Below are 15,190 nucleotides of genomic sequence, written 5' to 3' on the forward strand. Positions count from 1 at the left end.
ACATCAAAAGATGTGTGACGATTTAATGGTACCCAAAGCTACCATAAATCTTGAGGCTCGAATCAATACGCCTCTAGCAAAACATCGACCATGAGTGCGATGAGCAGTAATGTCAGAAAATGTGTGACGAGGTGATGAGCAAAAACGTTAGATAAAAGTATATATATATGTATAGATGGAGCCCATTATTCCCTAAGGAAGTTTTAAATTAAGGCGATTGTCAAGGAGTGGATAAAAAACACAATACTAGCTATAGATAGATGAGCCCAAAGGGTCATCCCAATCTCAATCCAATGTGCCCAAAGGAAGTATAAAATTCAAAAACCATGATGCATGGGTAAACTAATTAAGGAGTCTTTTCCTTACTATTATGTAAAGAGAGAGAGAGAGAGAGAAAGAGGGGGTCTTGAAATCAAAGACACTTTAAGATCCTACCTTGAGACCGAGAGGAGCGAGTCTCTAATCTGTGTAGATGGGTCATGTTACTCGTTTCACAGATAGTCATGTTGAGATAGTCATGTTGACTAGGGGTAAGATGTAATGGATTCCCCATGAAAATTTTCAGCTATCCCTTTTAATTGGAGTGCTCCACCTTTACACCTAAGATATGAATTGAGAAATAAAGGAGGTTAAGTTAAAGGTATGGAATAATGTGTTGAGATTAAGCATCTACTTTTCCGGCACTAGAACTAGAAACATGCATGCCTTATAGATTCCGGATTCATCGGCTCCTCGGGAGGGCGGCAGGGACGTTCCCGATCCTTCACGGTATACTTGCATTTCTCGTTAATTCTTCTTCCAGCTTGCAATGCAGCGTTTCCAGTCTCAATCCATCGAAGCCGGCATTCCTCACACTGATGCTTCACTACACACATTGTGGATTGCAATCGGAAGCGCTACTGGAAGTTTGCGTTTGAGGCTTCCGAGAAAACTGTTCTGAGGTCATGCGCCAGTAGGCGCCTTTGAGAACTAGTACACCACACTTTCGAATTTACTGAGATTTTTGCCTTCCTTTCTATACAGAAGTATTTAGCGAGGTCTGGATTCGATAGTCGGAAGCGTGAAGGGAGAAGGACAAATTGAAAAATTCATTATGGCGGAATACGGCAGCCATGAAATGAAAGTACACTTTGTGGAAGGGCATTCGGAAATCGGAGACGAGTTCAGTGTCCTAAGTCAGCTCGACGCCGATTACGCCCTCGCAAAGGCTCTTCAAGAACAGGTTCACCATTGTATATAACTCTTTAACGAGTTTCTTTCTCGAAGTAGATCACAGGAAAAGCTAGCTGATCCTACCAAGCAGTTCTAAACGTCAATGGGATTGAACGAGTAATATTTACACCGTTTCATTCATAACATGCAGGAAAGAGCTTATATTTTGGCGAGAGTGAAGAATACCTCTATTGATTGCGAGCAATACGATGGGTCAGCAAGTAGCAGTTCTGCATTTGCAGGTAATTGGGATTTGAAATCAAAAGTGCAGCTGAAAAGAGATGAAGCTTTTGCCCAAGCTCTACAAGATGCTGATGATCAGGAACAGCTCGTGATAATGTTGTCTCTGGCTGCACTAGAAGACTGTAAGCTCCTCTAATTGTTAAAGCAATTCTTATTCAGGACAAGTAAATGAATTCTAGCGTACCTTCTTAAGCAAATAAATGACACCGAAGCTTCTTCTTGCAGTTTTTGGGTTAGTTGAATTGCAAATCAGAAGTCTGAAAGCTTCAAAGGAGTTTCACTCTATTACCAAGTCCTTTAAAACGCCTTCTTCTTGCAGTTTTATGGTTAGGGGAATGGCAAATCAGAAGTCTGAAAATTTAAAAGGCGTTTCACTCTGTTATCAAGTCTTAAAAAACGCAAACACTCAACTTTTGGGAAATGCTTATGAGGAGTTTCTGTGACATGTGCAGCAAGCAGGGTGCAGCATGACCAAATAAACAATATGCAGGTAATGGTTTAGGTTTTTCAACTTTAGATACGCTGACTATTATGTTCTCCTAGGATTTTACAAACTAGGAGTAACAAGCTGAAGTTTGAAGTCAATAAACTCTTTTAACCAGTAAAATGAAAAGCATCTACCCAAGATATCTTTTGACACCCAGCTGGCAGCTTATGCTTGGATACTGGTGAGAACATAAGCGCAGCTTTGCTAACTAGGTTACTTTATTTTTATTTTTCTCTTTGACTCGAGTTTTGTTTGTTGTCTCTTACAAATCCTCTTCTTCCCTTGTCTCTTTTTGTCTCTACTTTGTTCTTTGGCTTGTTTAAAAAATAGAAATAAAATTTGTAAGGTGTAGCTGAAGCATCACTCACACTGAATGAGGCAACCTCATGGTTGGCATTGTACTTCATGTCATAATGGCTGACCAAAATGGACCAATCTTCAGCCACATTGTTTACTGAAGCACGATCCTTCCTTCTTTTTCCGTTCTCTCTTGAATTCATTGATATGGTGTCCAGGCCTCTTGCAATAATTGCAATTACCCTTCTTTCTGGGCGCACCGATATTTTCCGAGTTTGTCTTTGATGGCTGTCTTGGATTGAGAGTGTAATGGGCATGAGGGCTAAGAATCTCTCTCACTAAGAAGCTAAGCCCGTCCTGGCTGAGTATGGATGCGTGGAGATGCTAGCTGAAAGAGAAAGAGAGAGATAATTCAGAGTTATGGTTTTCAATCATGTGAGTGGCTGCCATGAGATTGAAACTGCACTGTGTGTTGTGGTTTTAGAGATGACTTTGGGCATGCTCTTGGATTCATCTATATATATATATATGAATGAACTCAGAGTTTATGTACCCTGGGCATGGTATGCCAAAATACATTCACATTTGTTATGCTTTGGTTTTCAGAACAGATATATATATATATATAGATGAATGAACTCAGAGTTTATGTACCCTGGGCATGGTATGCCAAAATACATTCACATTTGTTATGCTTTGGTTTTCAGAACAGATCCACAGAGGCTGGTGTAAGAGCTGTCCAATATACTTGGACTGACTACTGGTAAAGAATGGCATCAAATGGGTCACTCCCATCCTCCTAGGAGAAACGGAAGCTAGGCTCCAATGGTGTTGAGAACAGCTTACAATCCTCAAACTAGAAGCCCTGATCTACAGTGTGCAGTCTCCCAGTTAAGTAGATTCATACACAAGCCCAGTACACAACATTGACATGCAGTGAAACGTGTCTTCTGATACTTGAAAGGCACGCAGCATTTAAGATTATTATATGATGATAAGTCTTCACTTTTATGCAGCATTCATGGACAGTGATTGGGCTGGTTGTTATTGTTGAGATATCGAGCTCCACTCGAGATATGCCAGGGTGACCGTTGGGTACTTATGTCACCGACTTGTTAGCTGGAGATGCGGTTGGTACACCGCCCATGAATAATAGCTGGATGACAGCTATCCTTATCTACACTAGTTCGTGGCTCAGTTACCTTAGTTAGTTAAGTTTGGTTTGAGACCCACATATAGGGTTCTTCTATTTCTTTGTACTTGAGTTCTTTTGGCTTTCACAACTAAGAAGAGGAAAACTGTTTTCAGCCTCCACCTTTGTGTGTATTCCCCTATTTTGTGATTGTGAGAAAGCCGCAAGTGAGACTCCTTCCCTCTCTCCCACTATCTTCACATGGTATCAGAGCCTTGTTCGTGGTAAGGAGCTCAAGAAAGCAAGCCAAGTTCGTGGTGTCCTGGTAAGAGGACCAGTGCTGCTTTCTTATTTCAAGTTTGGGAGCAAATCTCTGCAGGTAGCACAGCCAGAAGTGCAGGAGTGCACTGTCTCAGATTGAGACGCTCTTCGCGGTGTGGCGAGAGCGCAGTATATGCTGGGGGATTGGGCAAGGCCCTCAGTGACTTAATTTTTCTGATTTGAGGTCGTTTCGGGGTCCGTTTTGAAGGCGGAAGTTCTTCGCAGGCACTCAGAAAAGGGCCCTGTTTTTTGCTGTGTGACCACTGCGCGGCTAGTTGGTGGAAAGGTGCCGCACAAATTGCATCGTATGCCTGTGTGCAGAGATATTGGGAGTTGCAGATTCATGCTTGTTGCCTGTTGATACAAAATCGTCACTAGGAAGTGACTGTGTGGTGAAATACCACTTTCGTCAGTTTTGCAGATCTGCCCGTGTGAGGCAAAAAGCTGTGTTTTTTGCAGTGACAGAATATTTTGCAGTGTTCTGTAATGGCATCTGATTCTCTTTCACAGATTGTCACTGAAAAGCTTGACAAGAACAACTTCTAGGCATGGAAGTTTAGAATGACGAATTTCTTGATGGGAAAAGGCTATTGGGAATTCATTACAGGAAATGAAGAAGAACCTGTTCTTCCTAATGTTTCCAGTCAACAGGAAATGCAGGCATTCAAAGGATGGCATGAGAGAGCCAGGAAAGTTATGTACTGGCTGTCTATCAGTATTTCGGACTCCATGATTGTGCATATTCAGGATGCAAATACGCCAAAGGAGGCATGGGATACTTTGGCAAAAATGTATAGCACAAATACGCAAGCCAGGAAAATGCAACTCAAACAGGAGTTGCACAATGTGTGCAGAGAGAAAATTTGAGCATAAATGACTACCACATGAAAGTGAAGAAAATTGCAGATGCACTTGCTTCCATTGGGTCGCCAGTGGATGATGACGATTTGGTTTCTGTGACCTTGAATGGTCTAGGAAAGGATTATGCACAGTTCCGGACATCCATTGCCGTCCGTGAAAACTTTCCTGATTTTGAGGAGTTGATTGCTCTTCTAATTTCTGAAGAGCAGAGAAATGGGGGTGCATCTTCTTCAGCAGGAACTTCAAAAGAAACTGTCTTCTACTCAAATGCTGGCAGAGGTAGAGGCAGAGGTAGAGGAGGCCGATTTGCAGGCCGTGGTAGAAATCAGAATATGCAGCAAACGCAAGAAAACCAGTCCTATGCAGGAGGACGTGGGAACTCTAGAGGCAGGGGGAGCCAAAGAGGCCGTGGTGGATGGCAGAGAGGCCAAAATGCAAACAACAATATTGAATGCTACTATTGTGGCAAAATGGGTCATATGGCTAAGGACTGCTATAAAAAGCAGAATGACATTATGAATGGAAAATTGCAGCAAGGCAATTATGCATCCTCTAGTAGACAGGGTGATGACAGAAATGAGCATTTGTTTATGGTGCAGCATATGACAAATTCTGTAACAAGTGCAGAAGAAAGCAATGATGTGTGGTATGTTGACTCGGGTGCGTCAAACCACATGACAGGTCACGCTGAATGGATGCAGGATGCAAGAAAAATGGAAAAATCAGGATTTGTGGAGACTGGTGATGATACTACACATCCTATTGTGCAGATTGGCAAAATTCCTTTGTCTATGCAGGATGGGAAAAAGAAATACTTGTCTGATGTATTTTATGTCCCGAACATCACCAAGAACCTGGTTTCTGTTGGTCAGATGGTTGAGCAGGGCTTGCAGGTCAGATTTAATCCTCATGGATGCTTTGTTGAGGATATGAAAAATAATGGTCGCTTGATAGCAAAAGGAAAGAAGAAGGGCAGGATGTTTACATTGGATGCAGACATGCCTGAATTGAGTGCAGCAATGTTTGCACATGGGACCGGTGTAGTTGCAGATATTGATATCTGGCACAAACGCATTGGTCATGTTAATATACAGCGACTTAAATCAATGCAAGCCCAAAATATTGTTGCAGGATTGCCAAAATTCAAGGTTGCAGAAATGCACAAGATTTGTGAAGCCTGTCAAGTTGGGAAACAGGCAAGGAAACCTTTTCCTAGGCATGTTCAAGAGAGTAAAAAGCCATTGGAATTAATCCACTCTGATGTGTGGACTACAAAAGTGCATCTATTGGAGGCTGTCACTATTTTGTCACATTTATTGATGACTTCAGCAGAAAACTGTGGGTGTATTTTATGAAAAAGAAAAGTGAAGTGTTTGGGCACTTCAAAGCTTTCAAAGCTATGGTTGAAAAAGAAACAGGCCTGCAAATAAAATGCCTAAGGTCAGATGGAGGGGGAGAGTACCTCTCAAATGAGTTTGCAAGGTTCTTGCAGGAGCATGGTATAAAGCAGCAATATTCATGCAGTCATACCCCACAGCAAAATGGAATTGCAGAAAGAAAAAACAGGCATATTGGTGGAGAGGTATCTCGGGCTATGCTAAATGAAAAAGATCTACCAGATTATTATTGGGCTGAAGCAGTTGCTACAGCAGTCTATATAATGAACAGGACTCCCACTGCAGCAATACATGGCATGACGCCAGAGGAGATGTATACTGGTATGAAACCAGATATTTCTCATTTGAAGATTTTTGGTTGCATTGCGGTATAGATGCTATAACCCTTCTACACGTAAGTTCACAGTGAGCAGAGATGTTGTTTTTGATGAGATGAGCAGCTGGTATAAACCAGTAAATGTGATGATTGATGTAGATGCACAAAATGGTAATGCTGCATAGAATGCACAGCAGCAATCACAAAATATCAGTGGACCTGGAGTGTCCTCTACCAGTGGTTCACATACTTCGCCATGGACAGGCAGATTGAGATCAGGAGAATCCCCTCAAAGCAATGCAGATAGTGGTACGCAGGTATCACGAAAAGGAAAAGAGAAGGTAGATCAGCCCATGTTTGATGTGAATGCAGGTCACTCTTATGTGGATGGTGAATCCAGTGGCTCAGAACAGAGCATTGATGATGAGTTGGGTATTCCTTCTGTTGTTATACCTGGAGTAAGGAAGACCAGGGATGTTTTGAGAGCACCTGGAAGTGAGCCTATTTTGCGCAGGTCTACCAAGGTTAGGTATCCTGTGGATAGGCTGAAATATGATGGATTTACAGCCATTCACTATGCCTATATGGTCAAAGTGATACAGGAACCAGAACCCACTTCTTTTGAGCAAGCCATGGGAAATGAAAAATGGGAGAAAGCCATGGATGAAGAAATGGATGCCTTGGATGCTAATGCTACATGGGAATTGGTGCCTTTGCCTAAAGGCAAGAATGCAATTGGTTGTAAGTGGGTTTATAAGATCAAGCACAATGCAGATGGTTCTGTGAATAGATACAAGGCAAGATTAGTTGTCAAGGGGTATGCACAGACATATGGCATTGATTATGAAGAAACTTTCAGTCCGGTTGCAAGGATGGCAACCGTAAGAGCAGCCATTGCTATGGCTGCATCAAAGGGATGGTCTTTACATCAGATGGATGTAAAGAATGCCTTCTTGCATGGTGATTTGCAAGAAGAGGTCTTTATGGAGCAGCCAGCAGGTTATATTCATGCTACTCATCCTGAGTTTGTTTGCAGGTTGAAGAAAGCCTTGTATGGCTTGAAGCAAGCACCTAGAGCATGGTCTGACAAGATAGGACAGTATCTTGTCACTATTGGCTTTTAGATTTTCAAGGCAGATTTCTCACTCTATGTGAGAAAAACAGAGAAAGGGATTATGCTGCTGGTCATTTATGTTGATGATTTGATCATCACAGGTGATAGTGATGAAGATATCCTTCATGTGAAAATGCTATTGAGGCAGAAGTTTGAGATGAAGGATTTGGGAGAGCTGCGTTATTTCTTGGGCATTGAGGTGATTAGATCACCAAGTGGGATACAGCTCTTACAAAGGCAGTATGGATTGGACATGCTGTCCAAATATGGGATGACAGGCTGTAAGCCTATTTCAGTTCCTTTGGAGCAGAATGTGAAGCTGAGCACAGATGCAGGTGAGCTTCTGGAAGACCCTACTATGTACAGACGCATAGTAGGAAGTTTGATTTACATGACTATTACCAGGCCAGATTTGAGCTATGCTGTTGGGTTGGTAAGTCAGTTTATGCAGGCTCCAAGGAAACCACATTTGGATGCGGCTAGACGCATACTCAGGTATGTGAAGTCCACATTGCAGTATGGACTATTTTATGAGGCTGGGGTTCAGATACAGTTGCATGGATACACTGATGCTGATTGGGCTGATAGTATTTCTGATAGACGATCTACCAGTGGATATGTGTTCTCTTTTGGGAGTGCTGCAGTCACTTGGAGCAGCAAGAAACAGCCTACAGTTGCCTTGTCGAGCACAGAGGCTGAGTACAGGGGTGCAGCAATGACTGCATGTGAGGTAGCTTGGTTGCATAAGCTACTCTATGATATGCATCAGTCTACAGATGGGCCGGTTGTCATTTATTGTGACAACATGAGCAGTATACACTTGGCAAAGAACCCAGTCTTTCATGCTAGAACAAAGCACATTGAGGTGCATTATCACTATGTGCGGGAGAAGGTTTTACTAGGTCTTATTGATCTAGTTTATGTCAGCACAGAGGATCAGGTAGCTGACATATTCACGAAAGCATTGGGCGCAGAGAAGCTGCGCAAGTTCAGAGACCTGCTTGGTGGTGTGCAGGATTTGGGATTGAGCTCGAGGGGGAGTGTTGAGATATCGAGCTCCACTCGAGATATGCCAGGGTGACCGTTGTGGGTACTTATGTCACCGACTTGTTAGCTGGAGATGCGGTTGGTACACCGCCCACGAATAATAGCTGGATGACAACTATCCTTATCTACACTAGTTCGTGGCTCAGTTAGTATGCCACCTTAGTTAGTTAAGTTTGGTTTGAGACCCACATATAGGGTTCTTCTATTTCTTTGTACTTGAGTTCTTTTGGCTTTCACAACTAAGAAGAGGAAAACTGTTTTCAGCCTCCACCTTTGTGTGTATTCCCCCATTTTGTGATTGTGAGAAAGCCGCAAGTGAGACTCCTTCCCTCTCTCCCACTATCTTCACAGTTATGACATACGGGTGTCTCATAGTTGGAATTGTTTCATGCTTGGCTCTTCACAGTTATGACATACGGGTGTCTCATAGTTGGAATTGTTTCATGCTTGGCTCTTCATGCATTTCTTGGTCCAGTAAGAAGCAACCTACAGTTACAAATTCTAGTTGTGAAGCTGAGTGCAGGGCAGCCTTCACAGCTATCGTCGAGTGTGTTTGGCTCTGCAAATCACTTGTAGATCTTGATGTCAGCTAGGCATCTTCTACCATGATCTACATTGACAGCCAGAGTGCTTTGTCCATTGCACGTAATCCTATCTTTTATGCACGTACCAAGCACATTGCGGCTATGTTCGAGAGCGACTATAAGTTGGAGATATACAATTGTCCTATGTTCCCACGGAGGAACTTAGCTGCTATCTTCACGAAGGCTCTACCGCGACCCAAGTGTGAAGCCTTTTACCAAGTTTTACACCTGGTACCATTTGTCACGTGATTCTGCTTTCCCTATACTATCAATATCCATCATGGATGAACATGTGCAATCATGATTTAGTTTCCAGGTATATATGAGATGTATCTAAGATACTTCAGCCACACCTATTACCATGGAGGGGGGGTTTGTTGCCACATGGACTTGGTAAGGCCTTATTGGCCAACTTGGGACACTTAGTACATTTAGGTAGGACACATGGTCCGTCTAGGACTCTAGGGTGTACTTGGGTCTACTGTATCATTCATTTGTAACTACATTCCATTGCTTTAAGCTTGCTGTCTGCTCCCTCTTATCTAGATCATATATGTCTTTTTTAAAAGTGCTACAAACCACATATGTAAGTAGAAAAATTTTACCTTTACTTTGTCATGTGTGGTTCCATGATGCACACATATGAATGGTAGAACTTTGGCAAAACAATTCAATCACACAATCACACAATTAGTCACTTGAATAATCACATACACAAACGTTTGGTGGAATTTGCAAGTGCTCGTTGTTGCGCCATGAAACAATCGTTTATGGACATTCCCTTGTCACGTGCAATACTATCGTACTTAAGCTCGAAACTATGCTTGCTCCATAAAATCAGAAGCAACAACAAGAATTAGCAACCCGCTAATGCACAAATAGCTGAACATCGACTTGCACAACAACATACATTCATTCTGCTCAACCTTACAATTGCAACAATGAACTTGGTTGGTCGCATGCCTACATATGTGGAATCGTTTGTTGCATGAGTGTGATTGCATGTTCTCATGCTGCTGTTAGATTGTCCAAAGCTTTTCTCTAAAAGAGACAAGTTCACGTCTTCTCCTCTACTTGAGACATCTAGAGGCCTTGTATTGATTGTCGTGACTACCCATACAATTCACTTAAGCTTCCCAAAACTAGTAGCTATTGTAGAACCTCTCATTTCCTAACCCAACTTCCAAGACAACCCTCTAGCAGGAAGGTAGTGCACAATGGAAGCATTGTAACACTTCATAAGATAGTTTTGGCCCATTTGTGGATTTGGTAGCTTGTTGATAATGCAATGATTCTTTCTAAAATTTTTCATGCATTGTCCGTTAGCTATGTTTAAAAAGCTGTTTTGCTTAGAAATGCTCCGTTGGAAGAGGCTGAAATAAAATAATCTTGTTTTTATAGCAGTTTATGAAGCGATGCTTAAGTATATTTTTTTATAAGTGTTAGCCTTCACCATGGCCGAGTCTGCCCTTCGCATTTGAAGCTATGGCAAACTTCAATATGAAGACCTTTGTGGAAATGGATGCTTGTGTATGTGTGAGAGCATGAGGTTATATCATGGTCTACGCCCCTTGTGGGCACTGATGACGTTGCCGGGAATGTTACAGCTGCTAGCCTGTGCTGTGTGTGATGGAGCTTATGGTTTTCCAGCTTGTGGGCAACTATCATGAGGTTAAAACCTCACTGTTTGTTTTGCTTTTATAGGGTGACTTTGGGCATGTTTGTGGAATCGTTTAGATGTGTGTTTATGGATTCATCTAAATATATCTCATTGAGCTTTGCTTGCTCACTGTTAACTGCCTTAGAAAGCTTCATCAAAGGAAATATAATGTGGTAGAGCCAAGTGACAGTTATACTCAAACACACATGATAAATATATACCATGTTTGTGAATACTTTTAATCATGCAAAAATTGTGGTAGTTGGGAAGGTATCACATAGTGTAGTTGTTGGAATGGTCACCTCCCCATCTGTAAGCCCCCATATGAGGAGAGCATGGGGGAGGTGGACCTAGGGATGTATAGACTGCCACATGGGCAGCACATGAGCTGTCATGTGGACAGCACAAGAGACCTTGTGCAGGAGAGATGGCGGGGGCATGTAGCCCTGGATCTGGCCTGGCAAGACGGAACTGTGGACGAACTACCCGATCTGGAAGGTGAAGATCCAGAGTCATTTATTGGCTCGGAAGCTCATTACTGCTACAGGAGGAAGCGAGGGAGAAGCTCTACAACAATGACAAGGATGACAAGGTATTGCTGGCGAAGGATTATGCTGGCAAAGGAAAGGGCAAGCCTAACGGTGGCATGTCCAAGAAAGATGACTCTGATGACGAGGATACTTCCAAGAGGAAGCAGAAGAAGAAGTGTTTCTACTGTGATACGCCACGTCATTTTGCAAAGGATTGCAGAAAGAAGAAGGCGGATTAGAAAAACAAAAGGAAGGAGTCCGACTCAAATTCAGAGGGAGATACAAAGGCCAAAGCAAATGTGGTGATTGAATAGTTGTTCTTGGTGACATCTTTGTGTGTGACCGAGGTTCAAATATGTTGATCTAGAAACCATAGTAAGGATGTTTGACATTGAGATGTGAGTCGACGAGGAGTCAGATGCCTTTGTGAAGGTGATGGACCTAGAAACCATAGTAAGGATGTCTGACATTGAGATGTGAGTCGACGAGGAGTCAGATGCCTTTGTGAAGGTGATGGACATTATGGAGTGCTTGGTACTTTCCAAGTGCATGGCTGTTGACACTGACATGAGAGTGGATTCCATGGAGGGCCCTGGGGTCTCATGGTTAGATGGATGCTGTACTTCAGAAGGGGACAGTACAGGATTACACAAGCTTTTGGTGGGTGCCTTGATGAAGTGCATGGTTTGCTTTCAGAGCAAGCACACAGGCATTACGACGGTCTGGTATGTACTTGATCATCTTTATTGAGCCTTTATAGCAACTTGTGGAGATACTCTGCTCTTCATTTTTCTCAGGTGATGCGAGATTGGAAGGAATTGCCCTTCTTCGAAGGCAAAAGGGAAAGTATGGGTGCTTCTTCAAATCTCAGACGCAGATTGCTAGAAGGTGATGGACAAGGAGTATTGAAGCCAGAAGAGTACGTGCTTGAGAGCTCAGCGAGAGCTCATGGTCCAGGTTATCTGGAGATTTTCATTTGTTGCAGACCTTGCCAAAGGAAGAACGGGTTGAAACAGACCCTTAGAGCATGGTGCCTAGAAGACTCTAGGCTGTTCACTCATTATGAGGGGGACAACTGGAAGATCGTGATGCTTGGATTGCTCCCGTGAACTTATGTCCACAATATTTACAGTGCACGAAAGAGACCGAGGCATGCACTTTTCGTATCTCCGTTAACTTGTGTGGCCGATTCTTACGTAGCTACCTCCTCTAAACATCAAGCCACCCCCTCAACCAAAACACTTGATGGGTGTTCGATATGTGGTGGGCCTTACTTGATTAGCATACACCGGGATGAGTTCTTTGGCACCATCCATGTAGTGCATAGGGTATTCTGTTTCATACTCATAGTGAGGTTCCATCTCTTCAGGTTGGAGTTGCTGCACCGGAACTACTAGAGCAAGATTGGGAGCCCGTGGATATTGCGGAGGATTGGGATTCCTTCGAGTTTGAAGGTGGGAATGTGACTGAAGGAGGTGGTGCCAGGAGGTGCTACCAGAGATGGACCTGTGTACTAGGATGGTGTGCGGAAGCAGAACCAGACCTGGTGGAGCAGGAGCCACTGGATGAAAAGCCAAGAAAGGATTTCGACATCGAAAAGTTCCAGAGGACTACGACTAGGGAGTTACTGGAGCATCATCATCGACGTGTTGGCATTGGGCTTGGATGTGTCGGTGAGAGGGGGTGTTGGAATGGTCACCTCCCCATCTGTAAGCCCCCATATGAGGAGAGCGTGGGGGAGGTGGACCTAAGGATGTATAGACTGCCACATGGGCAGAGAATGGGGCTGCCACATGGGCAGCACATGAGCTGTCATGTGGACAGCACAAGAGACCTTGTGCAGGAGAGATGGCGGGGGTATGTAGTCCTGGATCTGGCCTGGTAAGATGGAACTGCAGAACAGGCGTACGGCCTGCCAACAGGGCCCTGTGAAGGGTGCGATGAAATGAGCAGGGTACAGACCCACTGTACGGGGCTGTACGGAGGCCTATGGGATGGAGAACAGGGCTGCTGGAAGCCTGGCTGAAGGTGGGATCTGGAGAGGCCAAAGGTGCCTGCATGGCAGGGTCTTTGGGCCTTGTATGGAGTCTGCAACAGGTCGGGAACAGGGCCAGCAGGTGGGCAGTGTCACGGGGGCGTGAAATTCTAAGTACTTTAATGTACTATAAGACCGTGACAACTTTGGTTTTAAAAGTCCAAGCGTGGGCTTAATAATGTGTAATTAAACGCGGCATGGTGCCTAGCACATAAGCGTAATTAATCCCTAGGCCCAAAGGCATTCCAAGGAATTAAAAGAGTGGTTGTTGGGAAATGATGATGTGGCATTTTTAATGGGCCCCCTAGAGGGCCATGTACCTTCAGTGGCCCCCCTAGAGTTCCAGGTGGCTCTAGTGCCTTCTTCATGCTCCTTTGCCATTCCTGGACCTTCCTGGGCCTTTTAAACTTCACATGTGTGGTTTTCTCTCTCATCTTCTCCCTTTGTTGAGATTTTGGACTGGTTTTTCAGCCTCCTTCAGCTGAATTCCGTTTTTCTTCATAACTCCTCACCCGTTTGGATTCCTCGACTTCTGTTTGGCCCGATGGCTTCCCCTCTGCCTCCCCTTCGTGGTGATATGCTTTTCCCTCCGTGCGTTTGGTGGAACGGGCAGAGCTGAGCACTTCTTTTGCTGGTCGAATTTGCAAAAGTGGCTTTTTCTAGACTTTTTTTCTTCTACCGCCTCCTGGGCCTCTCCTCTTGCAAAGCTACAGCTTTCTGTTGAATTTCGAGTGGTCCGATGCGCTGGTTGACTGGTTTTTCTCAGTTTTGGAGGACTTTCCGGCGATGAAACTTCTCCAAAACCTTCTCAATGCATTTCTATCTGAAGCATGCTTCTTTTGAGCCCAAGAACTCCCACTTCCTCGCGACAGAAGTGCTTCTTTTCGTATTTTTCAGTGGAATTCTTGCTGGTCGGCTCTTGTAAATGCTCTTTCTTCATGCCTTTGCACTCCTCTTTGGCTGAGAATGCAATTGGGCATTGGCTACTATGTCCTCTTGGCGATTGAGGACTTGGTTCGAGTCTTCAGGGCTTGGTGAGTTGTGATTTTGCTACTGCAATTTCTTTTTGCCATAAGCTATTGGTTGGCCTCGTGTGCTGCCTCTTTCTTGGCTCACAGGTGCCCAGGCAGTGCTACATGAGTCATTCTTTGGTTGGGTACTTTGCTGATTTTATTTTGGAGCTTTGAAAAGCTTTGTGAATGCCATCTGGAAACCACTTAAAGAGAGTGCAGCTGGGGTGCAGTGTGATTGCATCTGGACAGCCAATGGAATTGCACTCGGAAAAGAGAATGCCTTTGGGTTGAGCCTATGGGTTAAGTGCACTTATGTGATGGTGTTCTATGCTTGAAAGCCTTGCGAAGGCTTAGTGAATTGGGGCTGCGTGCTCAGTTGCAGGGAAGGTCTCCCAGATGCAACTTGTAATCATTTCACTGTGAAATATAAAGAAATACCGAAAGGGGCGCCACGGTGTTTGGGGTGCACTTGTCTATGTCTGTTGAGCAGGGGCATTCTAGCCTCCATCCCTTTTTCAATGGTTTTGTTTGTGAACAAATGGGTAAATGCCAAATGGTTATCATGCAATGGTTAATGGTTGTGATATATGCTTTGTGAGCTGTAAATAAGTGCTGAAGTGATTAAAGGTTTAGTTCCACTGCCCTCTGAGTGATTAGAGGCCGGTTTCATTGGTTCCGTTGCCGGGACACCACACACTCTTTCTCAAGAGGTGGGCCTCGGTAGTTTGGTGGAAGGATATCTTTGCTGCACTTTTTGACAGCTGTATATTACAACCATAAACATGGTGAGTACCCATGAGCAAGAGAGCTCCACAACTCCTCAAAGGAGAAGGCAGGAAAGCCTTAATGATCCAGCTAGTGTACAGCTGCAGGGAGCACAAAAAATGCCTTTTGAGCAGGCCACACATGAAGCTACAACTGAGCTCAACGGTGATACTAGT

General features: G+C 43.9%; 1 protein-coding gene across 2 annotated transcripts in view; it reads left to right on the plus strand.

The window, feature by feature from the left end:
• The first annotated feature begins 644 nt into the window (after positions 1-644).
• Positions 645-15,190, plus strand: part of LOC147895528 (E3 ubiquitin ligase BIG BROTHER-related-like) — an 83,606-nt gene continuing 69,060 nt past the window's right edge. The window contains exons 1-4 of one of the 2 annotated variants that reach the window (XM_087383916.1): positions 645-768; positions 1,024-1,222; positions 1,364-1,577; positions 1,908-1,945. In XM_087383916.1, coding sequence (XP_087240042.1) covers positions 1,094-1,222; positions 1,364-1,577; positions 1,908-1,945 — 381 coding nt within the window. In that variant the 5' untranslated portion in view covers positions 645-768; positions 1,024-1,093. The remainder of the gene's footprint in view (positions 769-1,023; positions 1,223-1,363; positions 1,578-1,907; positions 1,946-15,190) is intronic. The other variant, XM_087383917.1, reaches the window with a different exon arrangement.

This window comes from Dipteris shenzhenensis, chromosome 13, assembly GCF_047967505.1.
Source record: "Dipteris shenzhenensis isolate YYH24624 ecotype China chromosome 13, Dip_SZ_1.0, whole genome shotgun sequence".
Lineage (NCBI taxonomy): Eukaryota > Viridiplantae > Streptophyta > Polypodiopsida > Gleicheniales > Dipteridaceae > Dipteris > Dipteris shenzhenensis.